We start from the raw sequence: 22,257 nt of genomic DNA, 5'->3' as shown, positions 1-22,257 counted from the left end.
TACCACTTTTCTCTTTGTAGCTTAGGGTACCTGCCTGAGAAGACTGGAGAAGGTTCTCATGAAACATACACTTAATCCGGCCTCTTTCCCTCTCACCCTTAAAAAAGAAGAAAGAGATAAGGAAGAAAGGTTTGGTGGGGAGAAGGAGCTCTGAGAAACAATGCAAGGAACGTAAGAAAAAAAATTTTAAGATTATCAATAATTAAAAAAAACCATCGTATTCATGAAATAAGAACAAGACGATTATCTTTTTAAAAAGGAACTATCAGGAGTTCCCGTCATGGCACAGGGGAAACGAATCCGACTAGGAACCATGAGGTTGTGGGTTCAATCCCTGGCCTTGCTGAGTGGGTTAAGGATCTGGTGTTGCTGTGAGGTGGGGTGTAGGCCGGCAGCGATAGCTCCAATTGGACCCCTAGCCTGGGAACCTCCATATGCCACAGGTTCGGCCCTAAAAAGACAAAAAGACAGTAACAATGACAACATCGACAACAAAAAAGAACTATCAGAGAACTCTTTCTTGAAAATTATAAATCAAGAGGGCCAAAAGATTTCAAGACAAGAAATGGAGGCGTTCCCATTGTGGCTCAGTGGGTTAAGAACCTGACAAGTAACTATGAGGATGCAGGTTCAATCCCTGGCCTCACTCAGTGGATTAAGGACCCCGTGTTGCCATGAGCTATAGTGTAGGCTGCAGATGCGGATTGGATCTGGCATTGCTGTGGCTGTGGTGTAGGCTGGAGGCTATGGCTCTGATTCGATCCCTAGCCTGGGAACTTCTATATGCTGAGGGTATGGCCCTAAAAAGACAAAATAAAAAGATAGAAGAAAACAGAAAATAAAGTTGGGCAAATTTCTCAGAAAACAGAACACCAAGTCAAAACTGATAATGATAATGACAATATTATTTAGAAACTATATATACGCAGTTACCATGAGCCAGGCACTGAAAAGTCTCAGGACAATCTTATGAGGAAGGAACAATCTTATTATTTTCAAAGTGGAAAATAGGAAAGATAAAAAAATTAAAGGATCAGTCTGAGAAGTCTAACCACTGAATAAAATCTTCTCCTTTCAGAAAGAACAGAAAATATAGTGGAAAGACAATGATCACAAGAACCTATCCGAAAACTGAAGGACCAAGGAACAGAAGTGATAGAAACTTGTCTTTTAGAAAGGCAAGTGGAGATATCTGCAGATAAGATCAAATGATGTCTTGGATTCCCAGGGGAAAATACAGGGAGCAGGCAGCAATACAGAGGAAAGACCAGTCAAGAGTCTTCTTAATTCTGACACAACCATTAAGATATAAGTAGAAATGTCAAGCATACACTAGGCGAAAAAGGCAGCCCTAAGGATAAAAACCTGGAAAGCAACGGCCTTTACAGGCATGAGGTTAGATGTGATCACCTAGGGGAGAGAGGAGGTTGGGAAAGAGCAGAGGATCTAAAAGAAAGCCCTAGAGCACTTGAACATGTAAGTATCCACCAGCAGATGTTTTACTTTCCAGGTGTGAAAAAGCCACTATATAACATACATTTGAAACAACATAATATATTGTCAAGGATGTATATTTAAAGAATAATAGGCTCTTATGCTGTTACGTTCACTACTGAAAGTATATGCTACAGGAGAAGAGATTTTTTTCATGTAGATTAGCGAATATTTATGAGCTATGACTGCTTGAAAAGATATTTTGATATCAGCACACAGGGAGAAAAAATGAACATAAGAGAGTGATCAATTAAGCCCAGTAGTTCCTAGAGGAATGTTATAACATTTCTCAAAAATTCAAGAGTTTTGGAGTTCCTGTTGTGGCACAGTGGAAACGAATCCGACTAGGAACCATGAGGTTATGGGTTCAATCCCTGGCCTCGTTCAGTGGCTTAAAGATCTGGCATTACCCCTAATTCTCGGATGGTCTTTCTGAGTTGGGCTGCCCTGGAGAGGAGCCTCTTTGGTTGGCAGCGGCCCAGCTAGCCACCCAAGCCCTCAGGGGGTGCTGCACTCTTGCAGAACAGCTGCAAAGGACTGCCAGCTCTCTGCAGGACCCCTTGCAGCCCAGAAAAGCTACAACAAGCTTGGCCAGACTGTGAAAATATCTTCCTACATTCTCAGGCCATCCTTCTGAGTTGGGCTGCCCTAGGGAAGAGCCTCTTGGGTTCTCAGTGACCCAGATAGCTGCTCCAGCCCTCAGGGTGTGCTGCACTCCTGAGGAACAGCTGCCCAACACTGCCAACCCCCTACAAGAACCCCACAGCCTAAAAACACCAGAGCAAGCTCTGCCTGACCGAGTGAAATATGCTACCATCGTGGTGTGGACCTCCCAGTCCTGTCTGCCCTCAGGAAGTCCTCCTTTGCTTCAAAGAGACCTGTTAGCCCCATCAACACTCCAGAAAAGCCACACTGCCTCAAAAAAGACTGACCAACAACACTAGCCCTCAGGGAACATTCCACGGCAGTGACAAGGCAAACACTGCCCGGTCACGGAGAGTACAACTCCCTCAGGAGAAAGAAAACAACAAGCAAGATGAAGAAGCTGAGAAACCACCCCCAGTCAAACCAACAGGAGAACTCACCTAAGACAGTCAACAATGAAACAGATCTCTGCAGTCTGACAGACCTGGAGTTCAAAAGAGAAATAGTGAAAATACTGAAGGAATTAAGAGAAGATATGAACAGTAATGCAGATACCCTCAGGAAGGAACTAGAAAATATAAGGAGGAGCCAAGAAAAACTAGAACATTCATTTGCAGAGATACAAACTGAACTAAGGGCAGTAAAGACCAGAATGAATAATGCAGAAGAACGAATCAGTGATATGGAAGATAGAATAATGGAAATCACCCAATCAGGTCAGCAGACAGAAAGCCAAATCAAAAAACAGGAAAGCAATATAAGAGACCTATGGGATAATATAAAGCGGGCCAATCTACGCATAATAGGAATTCCAGAAGGAGTAGAAAAAGATAAGGGAATGGAAAATATATTAGAAGAAATTATCGCTGGAAACTTCCCAAATCTAAAGGATACTGGGCTCAAGATACAGGAAGCCACAGAGGGCCCCAAACAAATTGAACCCAAATAGACCCACACCAAGACACATAATAATAAAAATGGCAAGAGTTAGTGATAAAGAGAGGATCCTAAAGGCAGCAAGAGAAAAGTAGAATGTTACCTACAAGGGAACCCTCATAAGATTATCAGCTGATTTCTCTACAGAAACACTACAGGCCAAGAGGGAATGGCAAGAGATATTTAAAGTGCTAAAAGGAAAAAATGTGCAACCGAGAATACTCTATCCAGCAAGAATATCATTTAAAATAGAAGGGGAAATTAAAATTTTTTTCCAACAAACAAAAACTAAAAGAATACAGCAACACAAAACCCAGGTTAAAAGAAATACTGAAAGGTCTTCTCTAAACCAAAAAGAAAGGAAGGAAAGGAAAGAAAAAAGGGAAAAAAAAAAAAAGAAGAGGAAGAACTAGGACTGAGAAAACCGCAATCAGAGAGCAGTCACTCAAATAAGCCAGCATACAGATTTAATCATGAACATGCTTCAAACAAAATAAAATTAAAAAGAAAAAAAAAAGTCATCAAAATCATAAAATGTGGGCAAGGGATGTTAGGAAATAAATAACTCTTTTTGTTTGTTTGTATGTTTCTCTTCTTAATTTTAATATAGTAATGAAGTGTTTGAACTTACAGGACCATCAGGCTAAAACACACAATTATAGGAAGGGGTTAGCATACTTAAAAAACAGGGCACCCACAAACCAAAACCAAACACTGCATTAGCAAAAAATGAAAAAAAAAACAAAAAAAAACACTCAAGCAGATAATAACAGGAGACCATCCAACCAAAAAAAAAAAAAAAGGAAGAATGGAGAACCATAGAATCAACTGGAACACGAGGTTCAAAATGGCAATAAATAATCATCAATCACTTATCACCTTAAATGTCAATGGACTGAATGCCCCAATCAAAAGACACAGAGTGGCTGAGTGGATAAAAAGGCAAAAACCTTCAATATGCTGCCTACAAGAAACTCACCTTAGGACAAAGGATACATATAGATTGAAAGTGAAGGGGTGGGGAAAAATATTTCACGCCAATAGACATGACAGAAAAGCAGGAGTCGCAACACTCATATCAGACAAAATAGACTTTAAAACAAAAGACATAAAGAAAGACAAAGAAGGACACTATTTAACGATTAAGGGATCCATCCAAGGAGAGGATGTTACTATCGTCAGCATATATGCCCCAAATACAGGAGCACCCAGATACACACAACAAATATTAACAGACATAAGGGAGATATTGATGAGAATACAATCATAGTAGGAGACCTTAATACCCCCGTCACATCAATGGACAGATCCTCTAGACAGAAAACCAATAAAGCAACAGAGATCCTAAAGGAAACAATAGAAAAGTTAGACTTCATTGATATCTTCAGGACACTACATCCAAAAACATCAGAATACACATTCTTCTCAAATGCTCATGGAACATTCTCAAAAATCGACCACATATTGGGACACAAAGCTAACCTCAATAAATTTAGGAGCATAGAAATTATCTCAAGTATCTTCTCTGACCACAATGCCATGAAATTAGAAATCAACCATGGAAAAAGGAAAGAGAAAAAACCTACTGCATGGAGACTAAACAACATGCTACTAAAAAACCAATGGGTCAAGGAGGAAATCAAGAAGGAAATTAAAAACTACCTTGAAACAAATGATAATGAAGACACAACCTCTCAAAATCTATGGGATGCTGCGAAAGCAGTGCTCAGAGGGAAATTTATAGCAATACAGGCCTTTCTCCAAAAAGAAGAAAGATCCCAAATTGACAACTTAACCCTCCACCTAAACGAACTAGAAAAAGAACAAAAAAGACCAAAAGTCAGCAGAAGGAAGGAAATTATAAAGATCAAAGAAGAAATCCATAAAATAGAGATTCAAAAAATAGAGAAAATTAATAAAACCAAGAGCTGGTTCTTTGAAAAGGTAAACAAAATTGACAAACCCCTGGCCAGACTCATTAAAAAGAGGAGAGAAAGAACCCAAATAACCAAAATTAGAAATGAAAAAGGAGAAATCACAACGGATACAGCAGAAATACAAAAAACCATAAGAGAATACGGCAACAAGTTTGACAATCTGGAAGAAATGGACAATTTTCTAGACTCTTACAACCTGCCAAAACTGAATCAAGAAGAAACAGACCAACTGAACAGACCGATCACTAGAAATGAAATTGAAGATGTCATGAAAACACTCCCTACAAATAAAAGTCCAGGACCAGATGGCTTCACAGGCGAATTTTATCAAACATATAAAGAGGAATTGGTGCCCATCCTCCTTAAACTCTTTCAAAAGGTTGAAGAAGAAGGAATACTCCCAAAGACATTCTATGATGCCACCATCACCCTCATTCCAAAACCAGACAGAGATACCACCACAAAAGAAAACTATCGGCCAATATCATTGATGAATATAGATGCAAAAATTCTCAACAAAATCTTAGCCAACCGAATCCAACAACATATCAAAAAAATTATACACCATGACCAGGTAGGGTTCATCCCAGGTTCACAAGGATGGTTCAACATACGAAAATCAACATCATACACCACATTAACAAAAAAAAAAAAAGTCAAAAATCATATGATCATCTCAAAAGACACAGAAAAAGCATTTGACAAAGTCCAACATCCATTCATGATCAAGACCCTCGCCAAAGTGGGTATAGAGGGAACATTCCTGAATATAATCAAAGCCATTTATGAGAAACCCACAGCAAATATAATACTCAATGGGGAAAAACTGAAAGCCTTCTCACTCAAATCTGGAACAAGACAGGGATGCCTACTCTCACCACTGCTCTTCAACATAGTTGTGGAAGTCCTAGCCACAGCAGGTAGACAAACAAAAGAAATAAAAGGCATCCATATAGGAAGAGAAGAGATCAAACTGTCACTGTATGCAGATGACATGATACTATACACAGAAAACCCTAAGGACTCAACCCCAAAACTACTTGAGCTGATTAATAAATTCAGCAAAGGAGCAGGATATAAGATGAACATTCAGAAGTCAGTTGCATTTCTGTATACCGGCAATGAAACATTAGAAAAGGAATACAAAAATACGATACCTTTTAAAATTGCACCTCACAAAATCAAATACCTCGGAATACACCTGACCAAGGAGGTAAAGGACCTATATGCCGAGAACTATAAAAATTTAATAAGAAATCAAAGAAGATGTAAAGAAATGGAAAGATATTCCATGTTCCTGGATTGGGAAAATCAATATTGTAAAAATGGCCATACTACCCAAAGCAATCTACAGATTCAATGCAATCCCTATCAAATGACCCATGACATTTTTCACAGAACTAGAACAAACAATCCAAACATTTATATGGAACCACAAAAGACCCAGAATCGCCAAAAAACCAAGCAGGAGGCATAACTCTCCCAGACTTCAAGAAATACTACAAAGCCACAGTCATCAAAACAGTGTGGTACTGGGATCAAAACAGACAGACAGACCAATGGAACAGAAGAGAGAACCCAGAAATAAACCCTGACACCTAGGGTCAATTAAGCTTTGACAAGGGAGGCAAGAACATAAAACGGGGAAAAAAAAGTCTATTCAGCAAGCATTGCTGGGAAACCTGGACAGCTGCATGCAAAGCAATGAAACTAGAACACACCCTCACACCAGGCACAAAAATAAACTCCAAATGGCTGAAAGACTTAAATATACGACAGACAGGACACCATCAAACTCCTAGAAGAAAACATAGGCAAAACACTCTCTGACATCAACATCATGAATATCTTCTCAGGTCAGTCTCCCAAAGCAATCGAAATTAGAGCAAAAATAAACCCATGGGACCTAATCAAACTGAAAAGCTTTTGCACAGCAAAGGAAACCCAAAAGAAAACAAAAAGACAACTTTCAGAATGGGAGAAAATAGTTTCAAATGATGCAACTGACAAGGGCTTAATCTCTAGAATATATAAACAACTTATACAACCCAACAGCAAAAAAGCCAATCAATCAATGGACAAATGGGCAAAAGACCTGAATAGACATTTCTCCAAAGAAGATATACAGATGGCCAGCAAACACATGAAAAAATGCTCAACATCGCTGGTTATAAGAGAAATGCAAATCAAAACTACCATGAGATACCACCTCACACCAGTCAGAATGGCTATCATTAATAAATCCACAAATAACAAGTGCTGGAGGGGCTGTGGAGAAAAGGGAACCCTCCTGCACTGTTGGTGGGAATGGAAACTGGTACAGCCACTATGGAGAACAGTTTGCAGATACCTTAGAAATCTATCCATAGAACTTCCATATGACCCCGCAATCCCACTCTTGGGCATCTATCCGGACAAAACTCTACTTAAAAGAGACACGTGCACCCGCATGTTCATTGCAGCACTATTCACAATAGCCAGGACATGGAAACAACCCAAATGTCCATCGACAGGTGATTGGATTCAGAAGAGGTGGTATATATACACAATGGAATACTACTCAGCCATAAAAAAAGAATGACATCATGCCATTTGCAGCAACATGGATGGAACTAGAGAATCTCATACTGAGTGAAATGAGCCAGAAAGACAGAGACAAATACCATAGATATCACTTATAACTGGAATCTAATATCCAGCACAAATGAACATCTCCTCAGAAAAGAAAATCATGGACTTGGAGAAGAGACTTGTGGCTGCCTGATGGGAGGGGGAGGGAGTGGGAGGGATCGGGAGCTTGGGCTTATCAGACACAACTTAGAATAGATTTACAAGGAGATCCTGCTGAGTAGCATTGAGAACTTTGTCTAGATACTCATGTTGCAACAGAAGAAAGGGTGGGGGAAAAATGTAATTGTAATGTATACATGTAAGGATAACTTGATCCCCTTGCTGTACAGTGGGAAAATAAAAAAAAAAAAAAAAAAAAAAAAAAAAAAAAAAAAGATCTGGCATTGCCATGAGCTGTGGTGTAGGTCGCAGATGCGGCTCGGATCTGACATTGCTATGGCTCTGGCGTAGGCTGGCGGCAATAGCTTCAATTAGACCCCTAGCCTGGGAACCTCCATGTGCTGCGCCCTAGAAAAGACAAAAAAACAAAACAACAACAACAAAAACCCAAGAGTTTTGACAAGTGCTGGTGAAAAAGTATGGAAAAAAGAACCTTCACAGGAGTTCCCCCTGTGGTGGTGCAGTGGGTTAAGAATCTGACTGCAGTGGCTCAGGTTGCTGCAGAGGTGCAGGTTTGATCCCCAGCCCAGCTGCGGAGGGTTAAAGTGTTTAAAGGCAAAGGTCACAGCTGCAGCTCAGATTTAATCCCTGGCCCAGGAACTTCCATATGTCAGGGGTGATAATCAAAAAAAAATTTATGGGTGAGGCCATTAAAAAAAAAAAACCCTTATCTGCTGCTAGTGGGAATATAAATTAGTAAAGCCTCCTTGGAGAGCAATTTTGTAGTTCTAGCAAAATTTAAACCTATTTTCAACCTGGCAATTTTACTATTGAGTAGAAACTGTCCTAAAGAAACACATGTGCAAAAGTGAAGACATTCAGAGCAGCACTGTTAGTGATAGTAAAAACTGGAAACAGCTTAAATGTCCGTCAACAGGGAAGAGCAAAATAAAATGCAATCCAGGCAAAGGATGGAATACTATACAGGAGGTAAAAATACATTTATCATTATGGGTGTATTGCAATAACACAGTAATAAATGGGTAAGAAAAGATCCAGAATGGTACATATATTATAATAACACTTATACAAATTAAATCTTCATAATAGTGGGACCTCTAGGGAGGTTAAAAGAGAAGGGAATGGAACTGGGAAGGAGTATTAAGGAAGAGTCAACTTTAGTAATACTGCTTGCTTTCTTTTATGATATAAAACTGAGGCAAATATAACAAAATGTCAAATTTTACTGGTTCTGGCTATTAGGTAACATTTTATCCTGTGGGCTATAATCTCTGCAATTAGGGAGAGGGAGAGTCTATGCATACAGTGCTTTATTCATGGGGGGGAGGAAAGGTAAAATAAGTTTTATGTTTTCTGGTATTGATTCAGTAAAGGAAATACCGAAATTTTTAAAAATAAGCTTATCATGGTTAAGGGAACATTTACCTTTTCAGCATGTTGCAAAAAAAAAAAATAAAAATAGGGAATAAATATGAAACTTTCAGTGATGGCTGTTAAAGGCAAGTGTACTTAGTTAAGCTTTCAAAATGACAGAAAAGATTAGTCTATTTCTTCAAGGTACTGAATACTCAGCTGTCCAAAAGGCATATATCCAGGTTACATACCCAATATTTAAAGAGCCTAAATACATCACTTTAGGGCTGAAATAACACAGTTGTTAAAAATTAAGAAGATATGGTACAGTTTGCCTTATTGTTTTACTCTTTCTCAATCCATGGATTATCTTCTTCAGTATCTGGAGAAAGAAACTGATATATTCACTACATGACATATTAACAAACCCCACATCCAAATGCTAAAAAACTGACTTTGTCTCTTGCTGAATTCCTTCTGTGAGGAAACATGAAGAACCTGAACCTCTGTGAGTCCAGGCACAGGATCCATACCATTGAGAGATGGGATTAACATGGCAGAATAGAAGGACTGGAGCTCAACTTCTCTCCTAAAAACAACAAAATTTACAACTAAATGATGAGCAACCTTCAACCAAATGGACTGGAAACCTTAAAAAAAGATACCCTAACTCCAGAAGACAAAGAGGAGGCCACATCAAGAAGCAGGAGGGGCGATTTCATGATATAAGCAACCCCATACCTCCCAGGTGGGAAGCCCCACATACTGGAAACTAACTGGTTCACAGAGACTCACCTATAGGAGTGAGAGTTCTGAGCCCCATGTTAAACTCCCACGTGTGGGGATCTGGCACTGGAAGAAAGAGCCCCTGGAGCATCTGGCATTGAAGGCCAGTGGGGCTTGTGCACAGGAGCTCCATGGGACTCGGGGAAATGGAGACCCCATTCCTAAAAGGCACATAGACTTTCACATGCACTGGGTCCGACAGCAAAGCAAAGTCTCCATAGGAATCTGGGTCACACCTGACTGCAGTTCTTGGAGAACCTCTTGGGAAAACAGGGGTGAATGTGGCTTGTTGTGAGGGAAGGACATTGGAAGCAAAGCTCTCAGCAATATTCAGCAGCTGTGCCTTTCTCTGGAGGTGGCCATTTCGGGAAAACCGGGTGCCACCCATCAGCGCTGAGAACAATCCAGGTGGGATCACAGCCCTGCCCCTCAGTAAACAGGCTACCTAAAGACCCCTCAGGCACACAGCTGCCTCCAATCCCATCCAGAGACTAAACCTCACCCACCAGAGGGATTAGAATCAGCTCCACCCACCAGTGGGCAGGCATCAGCCCCTCCCATCAAGAAGCCTACAGCAAGCCCCCCATACCAACTTCAGCCACAAGGGGGGCAGACACCAGAAGTAAGACAGGCTACAACTCTCTTATCTGTAAAAAGGTCACCACACCAAAAACCTATAAAAAGAAAAGACAGAGAACTGTAACTCAGGCAAGGGAGAAAGGAAAAACCCCAGAAAATCAGCTAAGCCATGAGGAGAGTCTCAGCCTCCAGGAAAAAGACTTTAGACTGTTGATGCTGAAGATGATGCAAGACACTGGAAATAAACTGGAGGCAAAGATGGATAACTTACAGGAAACCCTGACCAAAGAGATACAAGATACAAAACTTAAACAAGAAGAGATGCGGAATACAATAACTGAAATAAAAAATTCACTAGAAGCAGCTAACAGCAGAATACAGGAGGCAGAATGAGTAAGTGAGGTGGAGGACAGATCAGTGGAAATTACGGATGCAGAACACAAAAAAGATTGAAAACAAATGAAGAGAGTCTCAGAGAACTCTGGGACAACGTTAAACGCACCAACATCTGTATTACAGGGGTGCCAGAAGGAAAAGAGAGAGAGAAGGGGACAGAAAAAACATTCCAAGAGATAATAGATGAAAACTTACCTCACATGGGAAAGGAACCACTCACTCAAATCCAGAAAGCACAACGAGTACCATACAAAATAAAACCAAGGAGGAATACACTGAGACACATATTAATCAAACTGACCAAAATTAAAGACAGAGAAAATCTTGAAAGCAGCTAGGGAAAAGAAACAAATAACATACAAGGGAACCCCGATAAGGTTATCAGCAGATTTTTCAGCAGAAACTCTGCAGGCCAGAAGGGAGTGGCATGATATACTAAACGTGATGAAAGGAAAAAACCTCCAACCAAGATGACTTTACCCAGCAAGGCTCTCATTCAGATTTGAAGGAGAAACCAAATGTTAAAACTGAACGTAAAGGAATACTTTCAGAGCCAAATACAACCAAATAATAGATCAGGTACTCATTTGGTACTGGCTTCTGAAATGAAACAGTCATGTTATCTTTTTTTTTTTTTTCTTTCTTTCTTTATAGGGCCACACCTGTGGCATATGGAAAGTCCCAGGGCTAGGGTTCGATTCAGAGCTACAGCTGCCAGCCACAGCCACAGCAGATCTAAGTCACACCTGCAACCTATGCCAAACTTGGGGCAATGCCAGATCCTTAACCCACTGAGTGAGGCCAGGGATTGAACCCACATCCTCATGGATTCTAGTCAGGTTCTTAACTCACTGAGCCACAAAAGGAACTCCAAGTCTTCTAACTTTTGAGCGTGATGCATCAGCATAGTACCTAACAGTTGAATATATTCTTTAGTGAAATATTTCCCTGTAGTTCCTGAGTCTAATGATCTGACAGTCATTTGTTGCCATTCTCAAAGAACTATAATTCTGAGTTAAGATTTCTTCATTTAACAGAAATTTGAGTAAGAAAAGAAACCACTGGATGTAAAATTTAACCTACACCTCAAGCTGCCAGTAGCATGGAGACAGATGCCTGTGAAAGATGATAAATGGTATTATACTGGACACTGAGAGGTTAACTAAATTACGATTACTTTTAAATATTATAAAGAATCTTAAAAAATTAAATTGATAGTTCACACGTATACCGACCACCCAACACAGAGCCTGCAGGTTCCTAAGACATAAGAAAGCATTAGGTTGAGAGCCAGAGATGAGGCAGAAAAGGAAGTGAGTGAAAGCCAAATTTAGATCATTAAAATCGTGCGGGGGGTGGCTCTGAGCCTAGGGCAGAGGAAACCCTCTTCATCTTCCCTCTAAGGTGTGAGTCAACTTCTTATTTCCTAACATTTTTATTTTATTTTATTAAAAACATTGGGGGGGGCCCTTTTTATTCCTGTGACTCATCAACTCTCAGGTCAGTTTACAACACTGTTCACGTAAGGAAATACAGTCTGAAGCACATTTAGACAGTTTTTTTTTTTTTGCTTTTTAGGGGCACCCACGGCATATGCAGGTTCTCAGGCTAGGGGTCAAACTGGAGCTACAGCTGCTGGCCTATATCACAGCCACAGCAATGCCAGATCTGAGCTGTGTCTGCGACCTACACCACAGGTCACGGCAAAGCCGGATCTTAACCCACTGAGCAAGGCTAGGGATCGAACCCGAATCCTCACGGATGATAGTTGGATTCATTTCCGCTGTTCCATGATGGGAACTCCCTAGACAGATTTTTTTTTTTCCATTACTTCAACAACACTGGCAAAGGAAAATGAATAACAATAAAATAAAAATGAAAGTAATTAAGTATATTTGGCATTTTTATAACACCCCAACTAAGACAATGCAAAAAATAAAAACCAGAGTTGAGACCATTCTTCCTCCTCAAGGAAACCAGTGTTGTAAACAACAGCAAGGGCACTAGTGCTGATGAGCATCTTACCCAGCTGGTTCTTCATCCCCATGAGCACGGAGTTCATGTGCGCTTTGGATGCATAGAGCTTGCTCACGGCCTTTCTCGACCGGATCATCTCCTTGGCCAGAACCACACAGACATCCTTCTGACCCTTCTTGGCAGCATCTTTTACAGATCGTTTCACTTTTTCTTCTTCTCTTTGGATATCTAAGTTTAGCATGTAACACAAAACACACAAAAAAAATTAAGGGTAGACCAGGAAACTTACTGGTACTGAAATCTGTTTGTTTTCTTTTTTTGGCTGCCTTGTGGCATATGGATTTCCCTGCCCAGGGATCATATCCGAGCCGCAGTTGTGACCTACACTGCAGCTGTGGCAATGATCGATCCTTAACCCACTGCTCCAGGCCAGGGATCGAACCTGTGTCCCAGTGCTGCAGAGATGCTGTCGATCCCACTGGGCCACGGCAGGATCTCCTGAAATCTGTTCTTATTGTGATCTAAATGTGTCTATTAAATAAGAAACCAGGTAGGAGAATACAAACAAAATAAAAATAAAGTGGTGGCTATTCATTATGGCCAGAAACATCATTAAAAGCAGTATAAGAGTAAATAGAAAAGTAGATCCTAGTTCACCAGACAAAATTTCAAAACAGCTTTTGCAAAAGCTTATTCTAACACTTGTTTGTACTGGTACCAAGGAACTTCAAAAATACTGTACATGCATTCCAGAGTTTGTTCTAATAATCAATAAGTAGTATTCTCACAATTATAGGGGTACAATCTCAGTACATTCATTAATGATTTAAAAACCCTGCAACTTACCAAAAACCTGAACATATTAAAAGTAGGATAATAACTTCAACTAGAGGTAGGATATATCTATGTTATGTGTCTTGTGAAGAGTAGAGATTTTCTTTCTACTGTGGTAAAATATATATGACATAAAAATTACCATTCTAACCATTCTGAAGTGCACAGTTCAGCAGGATCAAGTACATTCATATTGTTGTGAACCATCACCACCCTCTGAACTCTCCAGAACTTTTTATGGCTTTCAAAGCTGAAAGGAGTACCAGCTGGGGCTCAGTGGAAACGTATCTGACTAGCATCCGTGAGGACGCAGGTTTGATCCCCAGCCTCGCTCAGTGGGTTAAAGACCTGGTGTTGCCATGAGCTGTGGTGTAGGTTGCACTCGAGGCTTGGATCTGGCGTGGCTGCGACTGTGGTGTAGGCCAGCAGCTGTAGCTCCCATTAGACCCCTAGCCTGGGAACCTCCATATGCCTTGGGTGTGGCCCTAAGAAGACAAAAGACCAAAAAAAACAAAAAAACAAAAAACAAAACCTGAAACTCAAACCCATTAAATAATAATTCCCTATTCCCTCCTCCCATCAGCCCCTGGCAAATACCATGCTACTTCCTGTCTTTATGAAGTTGACTGCTCTAGGTGCCTTATATAAAAAGAATCCCACAGAATTTTTGTGTGTGTGTGACTGGTTTCTTTCACTTAGCATACAGTCTTCCAGGTTCAGCCACATTGCAGCAGGTGTCAGAATGCCCTACCTTGTAAAGGCTGAATATTCCATCATGTGTATATACCAAGTTTTGTTTATCCATTTGGCCACTGATGGACACCTGGGTTCCTTTTACAATTTTTAACTATTGTGAATAATGCTGCTACGGAGAAGAGTAATAAGCAAGTATCTTTTTGAGTCCCTGCTTTCAAATCATTTGTATATATACCTATATTACCACAGACTGTGTGGCTCAAATTTATTTCTCACAGTTCTGAAGGCTGGGAAGTCCAAGATCAAGGTTCTGGGTGGGAACCCACTTTCTGGTTTGCAAGTGGATGCCTTCTTGCTGTATCTTCACATGGCAGAGGCAGAGTTCATCTCGTGTGGCTCCTCTTAGTAGGGTACTAATCTCATTCATAAGGGCTCCACCCTCATGACCTAATTACTGCACAAAGGCCCCACCTCCAAATACTATCACACTAGGATTAGGACTTTGACACACGAAATTTGGAACTGATGTAATGGCCGTGATGATGTCTGAATCAGATTTGGGGATACTCTTTCCTTTCCTTGAAGAATGCGGCAAGTCCAAAGCCTAAGTTTTATTGTCCTGTCCTGTCAAATCTAAGACGTCCCACAGGCTTCCTTGATTTTGACCTGGATCCATCTCCTTCAGTTCAGATGGGCAGTGACCCTGCTGGGGTAGCTGATAAAAGTCCAGGGGATACACCGTACTAATTTCCTGATCAAATGGTCAGTCACACAGGTCAGCCAGGTACTTGGTGTCTTCTTCTGAACATGTGTTCTCATTTTTTTTGCAATATGGACAAACTGAAATTATTCCAAATCTTCTAAATTCTGGTTCCATTTTGCATAACAATTTCTTCCTCAATTCAATTCTCTCTCCTTGCATTTTACTCTAAGTAGTCAGAAAGAAACAAGCCAATCCTCCAATACTTTGCTTAGAAATCTCCTCAGCTAAACATATATATACAATTTCATTGCTTGCAAGTTCTAACTTCCACAAAATATTAGACCCCGAACACAGTTCGGCCAAGTTCTTTGCCACTTTATCAAGAATTGCCTTTGCCACACTCCATTAGCATGTCCCTCATTTCCAGCTGAGATCTCATCAGAATGGCCTTTACTGTCCATATTGCTTCCAGCATCATGTAACATGGTTAATTATGTGTTCTCTGAGAAAATGGAGGCTTTCTCTCCAGCTCTCCTTTTTTTTTCCTCAAGTCCTCACCAGAATCACCCTTAAAGGACCATTCTGGGCAAAGGAGGCTCTTGCTAGCATGCACCTTAAAACTCTTCTAGCCTCTACCCATGAAGCTAATTTCAAAGCTGCTTCTGTATTTTATGTGTTTGTTACAACAGCACCCTTTTTCTTGGTACCAATATCTGTATTAGATCAGTCAGGTTGCTAAAATAAGAATACCATATATTAGGTGGCTTAAAAAACAGGAATTTATTTCACACCGTTCTGGAAGCTGGGAAGTCCAAGATCAAGGTGCTGGCAAATTCAGTTCCTGATGAAAGCCTTTCCTCTGCAGATGGAGGCCTTCCTGCTGTCCCCTCTTGCAGGGAGGACAGAGATGATCTTGACTGTGTCTTTTCTGATCAGAGCACTAATCTTGTTCACGAGGCTCCACCTTCATGGCCTGATCACCTCCTAAAAGCTCTCCCCTCCACCCCAAAATGCCTTCACATTGAAGGTGTGGGCTTCAACACATGAATTTGGGAGGGACACAAACATTCAGCCTGTAGCAATACTCAATTGCTGGATCACATGGTAATTCTCTTTAACTTTCTGAGGAACAGTCATCTGTGTTCCACGCACCATTTTACATTCCTACCAACAGTGATCAGTGCTTCTGATTTCTCTACGTCCTTTGCCAACATGTGTTATGTTTTGTTTTGTTTGGATTGACAGCAGATATCCTAAGGGGTATAAGGTCACTGTGATTTTGATTTGTATTTCTCTAATCATCGGTGATGTTGAGCATCTTTTTATGTTTACTGACCACTGGAATACCTTCTTTGAAGAAGTATTCTGTAGACTTGAAAGTCTATTCAAATCCTTTGACCGGTTTTGAATAGGGCTTTAAGTTGCTGAGTTTTAGGAGTTTACAATTCTATATATATTCTAGATATTCTTTATCAGATACATGACAGGCAAATATTTTCTCCCAATTTATGGGTTGCCTTTTTACCCTGTTCTTTTTACTGTGCCTTTGAGAACATTTTTAATTTTCATGAAGTCTACGTTGTCTATTAGACATTTTTGTTGCTTGTGGCTTTACGGTCATATCCAAGAAATCGCTGCCAAATTCAAAGTCACGAAGCTTTTGTCCTTTTTTTTGCCTAGGGGTTTTCTTTTGGTCTTTTTTTTTGCCATTTCTTGGGCCACTCCTGGGGCATGTGGAGTTTCCCAGGCTAAGGGTTGAATCGGAGCTGTAGCCACCGGCCCATACCAGAGCCACAGCAACATCGGGATCCAAGCCGTGGCCGCGACTCACACCACAGCTCATGGCAACGCCGGATCCTTGACCCACTGAGCAAGGGCAGGGATCAAACCCGAAACCTCATGGTTCCTAGTCGGATTTGTTAACCACTGCACCATGACAGGAACTTCTTGCCTAGGGGTTTTCTAGTTTATGTTTTCCATTTAGGTCTCTGATCTATTTTTTTTTTTGGTCTGGTCTGGTTTGGCACCCACGGCGCATGGAGGTTCCCAGTCTAATCGGAGCTGCAGCCGCCAGCCTACGCCACAGCTACAGCAACTTGGGATCTGAGCCGCATCTGCAACCTACACCACAGCTCATGGCAATGCTGGATCCTTAACCCACTGAGCAAGGCCAGGGTTTGAACCTGCAACTCCATGGTTCCTAGTCAGATTCATTAACCAATGAGCCACCACGGGAACTCCTATCTGATTTTTTTTTTTTTGTCTTTTTGCCTTTTCTACAGCTGCTTCCTGCGGCACATGGAGGTTCCTAGGCTAGGGGTCTAATCGGAGCTGTAGCCGTCGGCATATGCCAGAGCCACAGCAACGCCAGATCCGAGCTGCATTTGCAACCCACACCACAGCTCACGTCAACGCTGGATCTTTAACCCACTGAGCAAGGCCAGGGATCGAACCTGCAACCTCATAGTTCCTAGTTGGATTCGTTAACCACTGTGCCACAACAGGAACTCATCCATTTTTTAATTAATTTCCATATATGGTTTTAGGTAAGGGTCTGGTCATCCTTTTGCATGTGGAAATCCAGTTTATACAGCACCATTTGTTGAAAAGGCCACCTTCTCCTCATTGAATGGTCTTGGCACCCTGTTGGAAATCACTGGACCGTAATGTGTGAGGGTTTATTTCTGGGTGCTCTACTCTCTTTCATTGGTCTTTATGACTGTCTTCATGGCAGTAGCATAATGGTTTTATTTAGGCAGTTTTGTAGAAAGACTTTTTCTTACAGGTTTTTTTTTTTTTTTTTGAGATATAATTAACATACAGCACTGAATAAATGTTAAGGTATACAGCATGATGACTTACATACACCATGAAATGATGATCAAAGTTTAGTGAACATTCATCTTCTCATATACAGAATAAAAGGTGACACAGAATAGTATTTCATCCCGGTGATAAGAACTCTTAGGATTTACTCTCTTAACAACTTTCACATATAACATAGCATATATAACATAGTTAATTATATTTATTCTCATATATTACATTGTTAGTATTTATTTATCTTATACTGGAAGTTTCTACCTTTCAACCACCTTCATCCAATTCCCACTCCTGGTAAACCCCACCTCTGGTGACCATAAGACTGATTTCTTTTTCTATGAATTTGTGGTTTGTTTGAACTGTAATTGACCTATGATAGTTCTGGTACACATCACAGTGGTTTGATATTACAAAACAATCACCTCAAGGTGATCATTAGTTACTGTCTGTCACTGTACAAAGATATTATTTTTATTTCTTTTAGGGCTGCACTTGTGGCATATGAGATTCCCAGGCTGGGGGTCTAATCTGAGCTGTACCTGTCAGCCTACACCACAGCCACAGCAACGCAGGATCCAAGCCGCATCTGCAACCTACACCACAGCTCAAGACAACGCCAGATTCTTAACACACTGAGCAAGGTCAGGGATTGAGCCTGTGTCCTCATGGGTGCTAGTCAGATTCGTTAACCACTGAGCCACAACGGGAACTCCTATTATTATTGACTATATTCCCACTCTGTACATTTCATGCATGTGACTCATCTATTTTGAAACTGGGAGTTTGTGCCTCTTAATCTCCCTATCTCACTCATCCCCCCAGGTGACCACCTGTTTGTTCTCTGTATCAATAATTGTTTTGTTATGCTGATTTGTTTTATAGATTCTACATATAAGTGAAATCATATGGTATTTTCTTTCTGTCTTATTTCACTTGGCATAACAGCCTATAGGTTAATCCATGATCCTTTGAAATGTATTGCTGAATTTGGTTTGCCAATTTTTTTTTTGGGGGGGGGCACAGTTGCAGCATATGAAAGTTCCCAGGCTAGGGGTCTAATCAATGCTACAATTGCCAGCCACAGCCACAGCAGTGAGGGATCTGAGCCGCATCTGCAACCTACACTACAGCTCACAGCAACACTGGATCCTTAATCAAATGAGTGTGGCCAGGGATCGAACCTGCATCCTCACAGATACTAGTCAGGTTTGTTTCCACTGAGCCATAACAGGAACTCTGGTTTGCTAAATTTGTTGAGAAATTTTGCATCTATATTCATCAGTAATATTGGCCTTTAGTTTTCTTTTCTAGGATATCTTTTTCTGCTTTGGATATTAGGTTGACGCTGGCCTCTTAGAATGAGTTTGGAAATGTTTTTTCCTCTTCAAATTGTTGAAATAGATTGAGAAGGGTAGATGCGCACTCTACTTTGGATACTTGGTAGCATTCAACCACAAAACTGTCTGATCCCGAACTTTTATTTGTTGGGAGTTGTTTTATTACTGCTTCAGTTTTCATCACCAGTAATTGGTCTGTTTATGTTTTCTATTTCTTCCTGATTCAGTCTTGGAAGACTGTACATTTCTAAGAATTTACCAATTTCTTTTTAAGTTGTCCATAGTACTCTGCTATAATTCTCTGTAGTTCTGTGGTGTCGGTTTTAAATTCCTCTTTATCATTTTTTTTTTTTGTCATTGTTGTGTTTCCATTTTCATTTGTCTGCAGGTATTTTCTGATATCCTCTTTGAGTTTTCAATAACCCACAGCTTTTTCATAGCACACTGTTTAGTCTCCATGTGTTTGTTATGTTTTGCAGGGTTTTTTTTCCCCCCCTTATAGTTTATTTCTCATAGCATTGCATTCTCATAGCATTGTGGCTAGAAAAGATGGGTGATTTTTTTTTATCTTGTTTTGTGGCCTACCATGTGATTTATCCTTGAGAATGTCACATGTGCACTTGAAAAGAATATGTACTTTGCTGCTTTTGGATGGAGTGGTCTGTATTTATCTATTAAGTTTTGAAACAGAGATGCATGACTCTCCAATTTTGCTGCAGCTATTGTTTTTTCAAGATTGCTTTGGCTCTCTGAAGTCCCTTGAGATTCCATATGAAATAAGATAATTTTTTCCATTTATACAAAAAAGATTATTAAGATTTTCATAGGGGTTGTAATAAATCTGTAGATCACACAAGGTGCTATGACATCTTCACTATTAAGTATACTCAGTCATAAAAAAGAACAAAATAATGCCATTTGCAGCAACATGGCTGTAACTTAAAGATTCTCCTACTAAGTGAAGAAAGAAATTATACTATATGATATCATTTAAAATATGGCATAAACGAACTTATCTACAAAACAGAAACAGATTCACAGTCACAGAGAACAGACCTGTGGTTGCCAAGAAGGAGGAGGAAGTGGGGAGGGAGTGGATGGACTGGGAGTTTGGGGTTAGTAGATGCAAATTATTACATTTAGAATGGATAAGTAATGAGGTCCTGCTGTACAGCACAGGAAACTATATCCAATCTCTTGGGATAGAACACGATGGACTAGAATATGAGAACGAGAATGTATGTGTGTGACTGGGTCACCCTGCCATACAGCAGAAATCGACAGAGCATTGTAATTAAACTATACTTTAATTTCAAAGTGTATCAACAATATTAAATACTCCGATCCAAGAATATAGGATGTCCTTCCATGTGTTTGTGTCTTTCCTTCAGCAATGTTTTATAGTTTTCATTGTACAACTCTTTCTCCTTGGCTAGTTAATTCTTAAATATTTTATCTTATTTTTAGTACTATTTTAAAAGGCACTATTTTAATTTCCTTTTCCTACTGTTCAATGTTAGCATATAGAATAATGCAATTGGTTTTTGTTTTGTATCTTGCTACTGAATTCATTTAGTATTATTATTATTTTTTTATCTTTTTAGGGCCACACCCAGGGCATATGGAAGTTCCCAGGCCACACCCATGGCATATGGAAGTTCCCAGGCAAGGGATCGAATAAGAGCTATGGCTGCTGGCCTATGCCACAGCCACAGCAATGTGGGCTTCGTACTGTGTCTGTGACCTATACCATAGCTCACAGCAACGCCCTTTAACTCACTGAGCGAGGCCAGGGATCAAAACTGTGTCCTCATAGATACTACTCGGGTTCCTTCACCACTGAGCCACGATGGGAACTCCTATTTCCTGATTTTTCTCTTGATTTTGTGTCATAACTTTCTTGCTTCTTACTAGTAATTTCTCATAGGATGCTGGACACTTGAAATGCTTCATTTTTGGATGTCTGTATTTTTTGGTCTTCCTCTATAAAGTGTTCAGCTTATTTTGGCAACTCAGTTTGAAGATTTCTTTTTAAGCTTTGTTGGTATAGGCTTATGGTAGCCTTTATTTAGGATTACTTTCACCTGAAAATCAGGCATGACCCTTCTGGGGTCCCAGACATTCAACAAAGTCTCTTTTCTGGGTCTGGTCAGAACTCTACCACCTCTCAATCCTTTGTTAGCTCTGGGAACTCTTTAGCTTATAGCTTCCTAGTAATTGTTCTATTTCCAGTAATTGTTCTTTGCCCAGCCTCCTGAAATCTCATTCTAGGTATCCAGAGTTCAGTACTCATCTAAAGACTGAATGGGACCCCATGCAGATATTTAGTGCTCTTGCTCTGGATACTGCCCTTGTTCTGCTATTCTGCTCCACAAATTCCAGCCGCTGCAGCCTCCCTGAACCTGTCTCCTCAATTCAGTGAGACCACCACGCTCTCCTTGGAATAGCTTTCCACATGCTGTGACCCAGAAAGCTTCTCCAGGCAGAAAAACAAGGAACATATTAGGGCTCTGTCCTTTTCTTTCCCTTCTCTCAGTTAGCAAAGTCCTCCACAGATAATTATCCAATGTTTGAAAAAAGATGTTTCATAGCTTCTGTCCAGTTTTTTCTTTATTTACAGTGGGAGTTCAAGTTCAACTCCAGAACCATTACTCCATCATGGATATAAATGTAGTAACTCAAATTCTTTGTTTTTTGTTTGTTTAAGGCTGTACCAGCAGCATATGGAAACTACCAGGCTAGGGGTCCAATTGGAGATGCAGCCACCAGCCTATGCCACAGCCACAGCAATGTGAGATCTGAGCCACGTCTGCAACCTACACCACCACAGCTCGTGGCAAAGCTAGATCCTTAACCCACTGAGCAAGGCCAGGGATCGAACCCGTGTCCTCATGGATACTACTAGTAGTGTTCGTTAACTGCTGAAACATGAAGAGAACTCCTGTTCTTAATATTTAATTTGTAAATATTTTATTTAAAAATTTTTATTACAATATAAGTTACAGGTGTA

At 40.4% G+C, this 22,257-nt stretch overlaps 1 protein-coding gene across 1 annotated transcript in view; it reads right to left on the bottom strand.

Moving 5' to 3' along the window:
• Positions 1–22,257, bottom strand: part of CHMP3 (charged multivesicular body protein 3) — a 76,873-nt gene that overhangs the window by 18,046 nt on the left and 36,570 nt on the right. Inside the window, exon 3 of the mRNA XM_047781586.1 lies at positions 12,903–13,082. Coding sequence (XP_047637542.1) covers positions 12,903–13,082 — 180 coding nt within the window. The remainder of the gene's footprint in view (positions 1–12,902; positions 13,083–22,257) is intronic.

Source organism: Phacochoerus africanus, chromosome 5 (assembly GCF_016906955.1).
Source record: "Phacochoerus africanus isolate WHEZ1 chromosome 5, ROS_Pafr_v1, whole genome shotgun sequence".
In the NCBI taxonomy this organism is placed as follows: Eukaryota; Metazoa; Chordata; class Mammalia; order Artiodactyla; family Suidae; genus Phacochoerus; species Phacochoerus africanus.
This window is presented reverse-complemented; position numbering and strand designations above follow the sequence as displayed.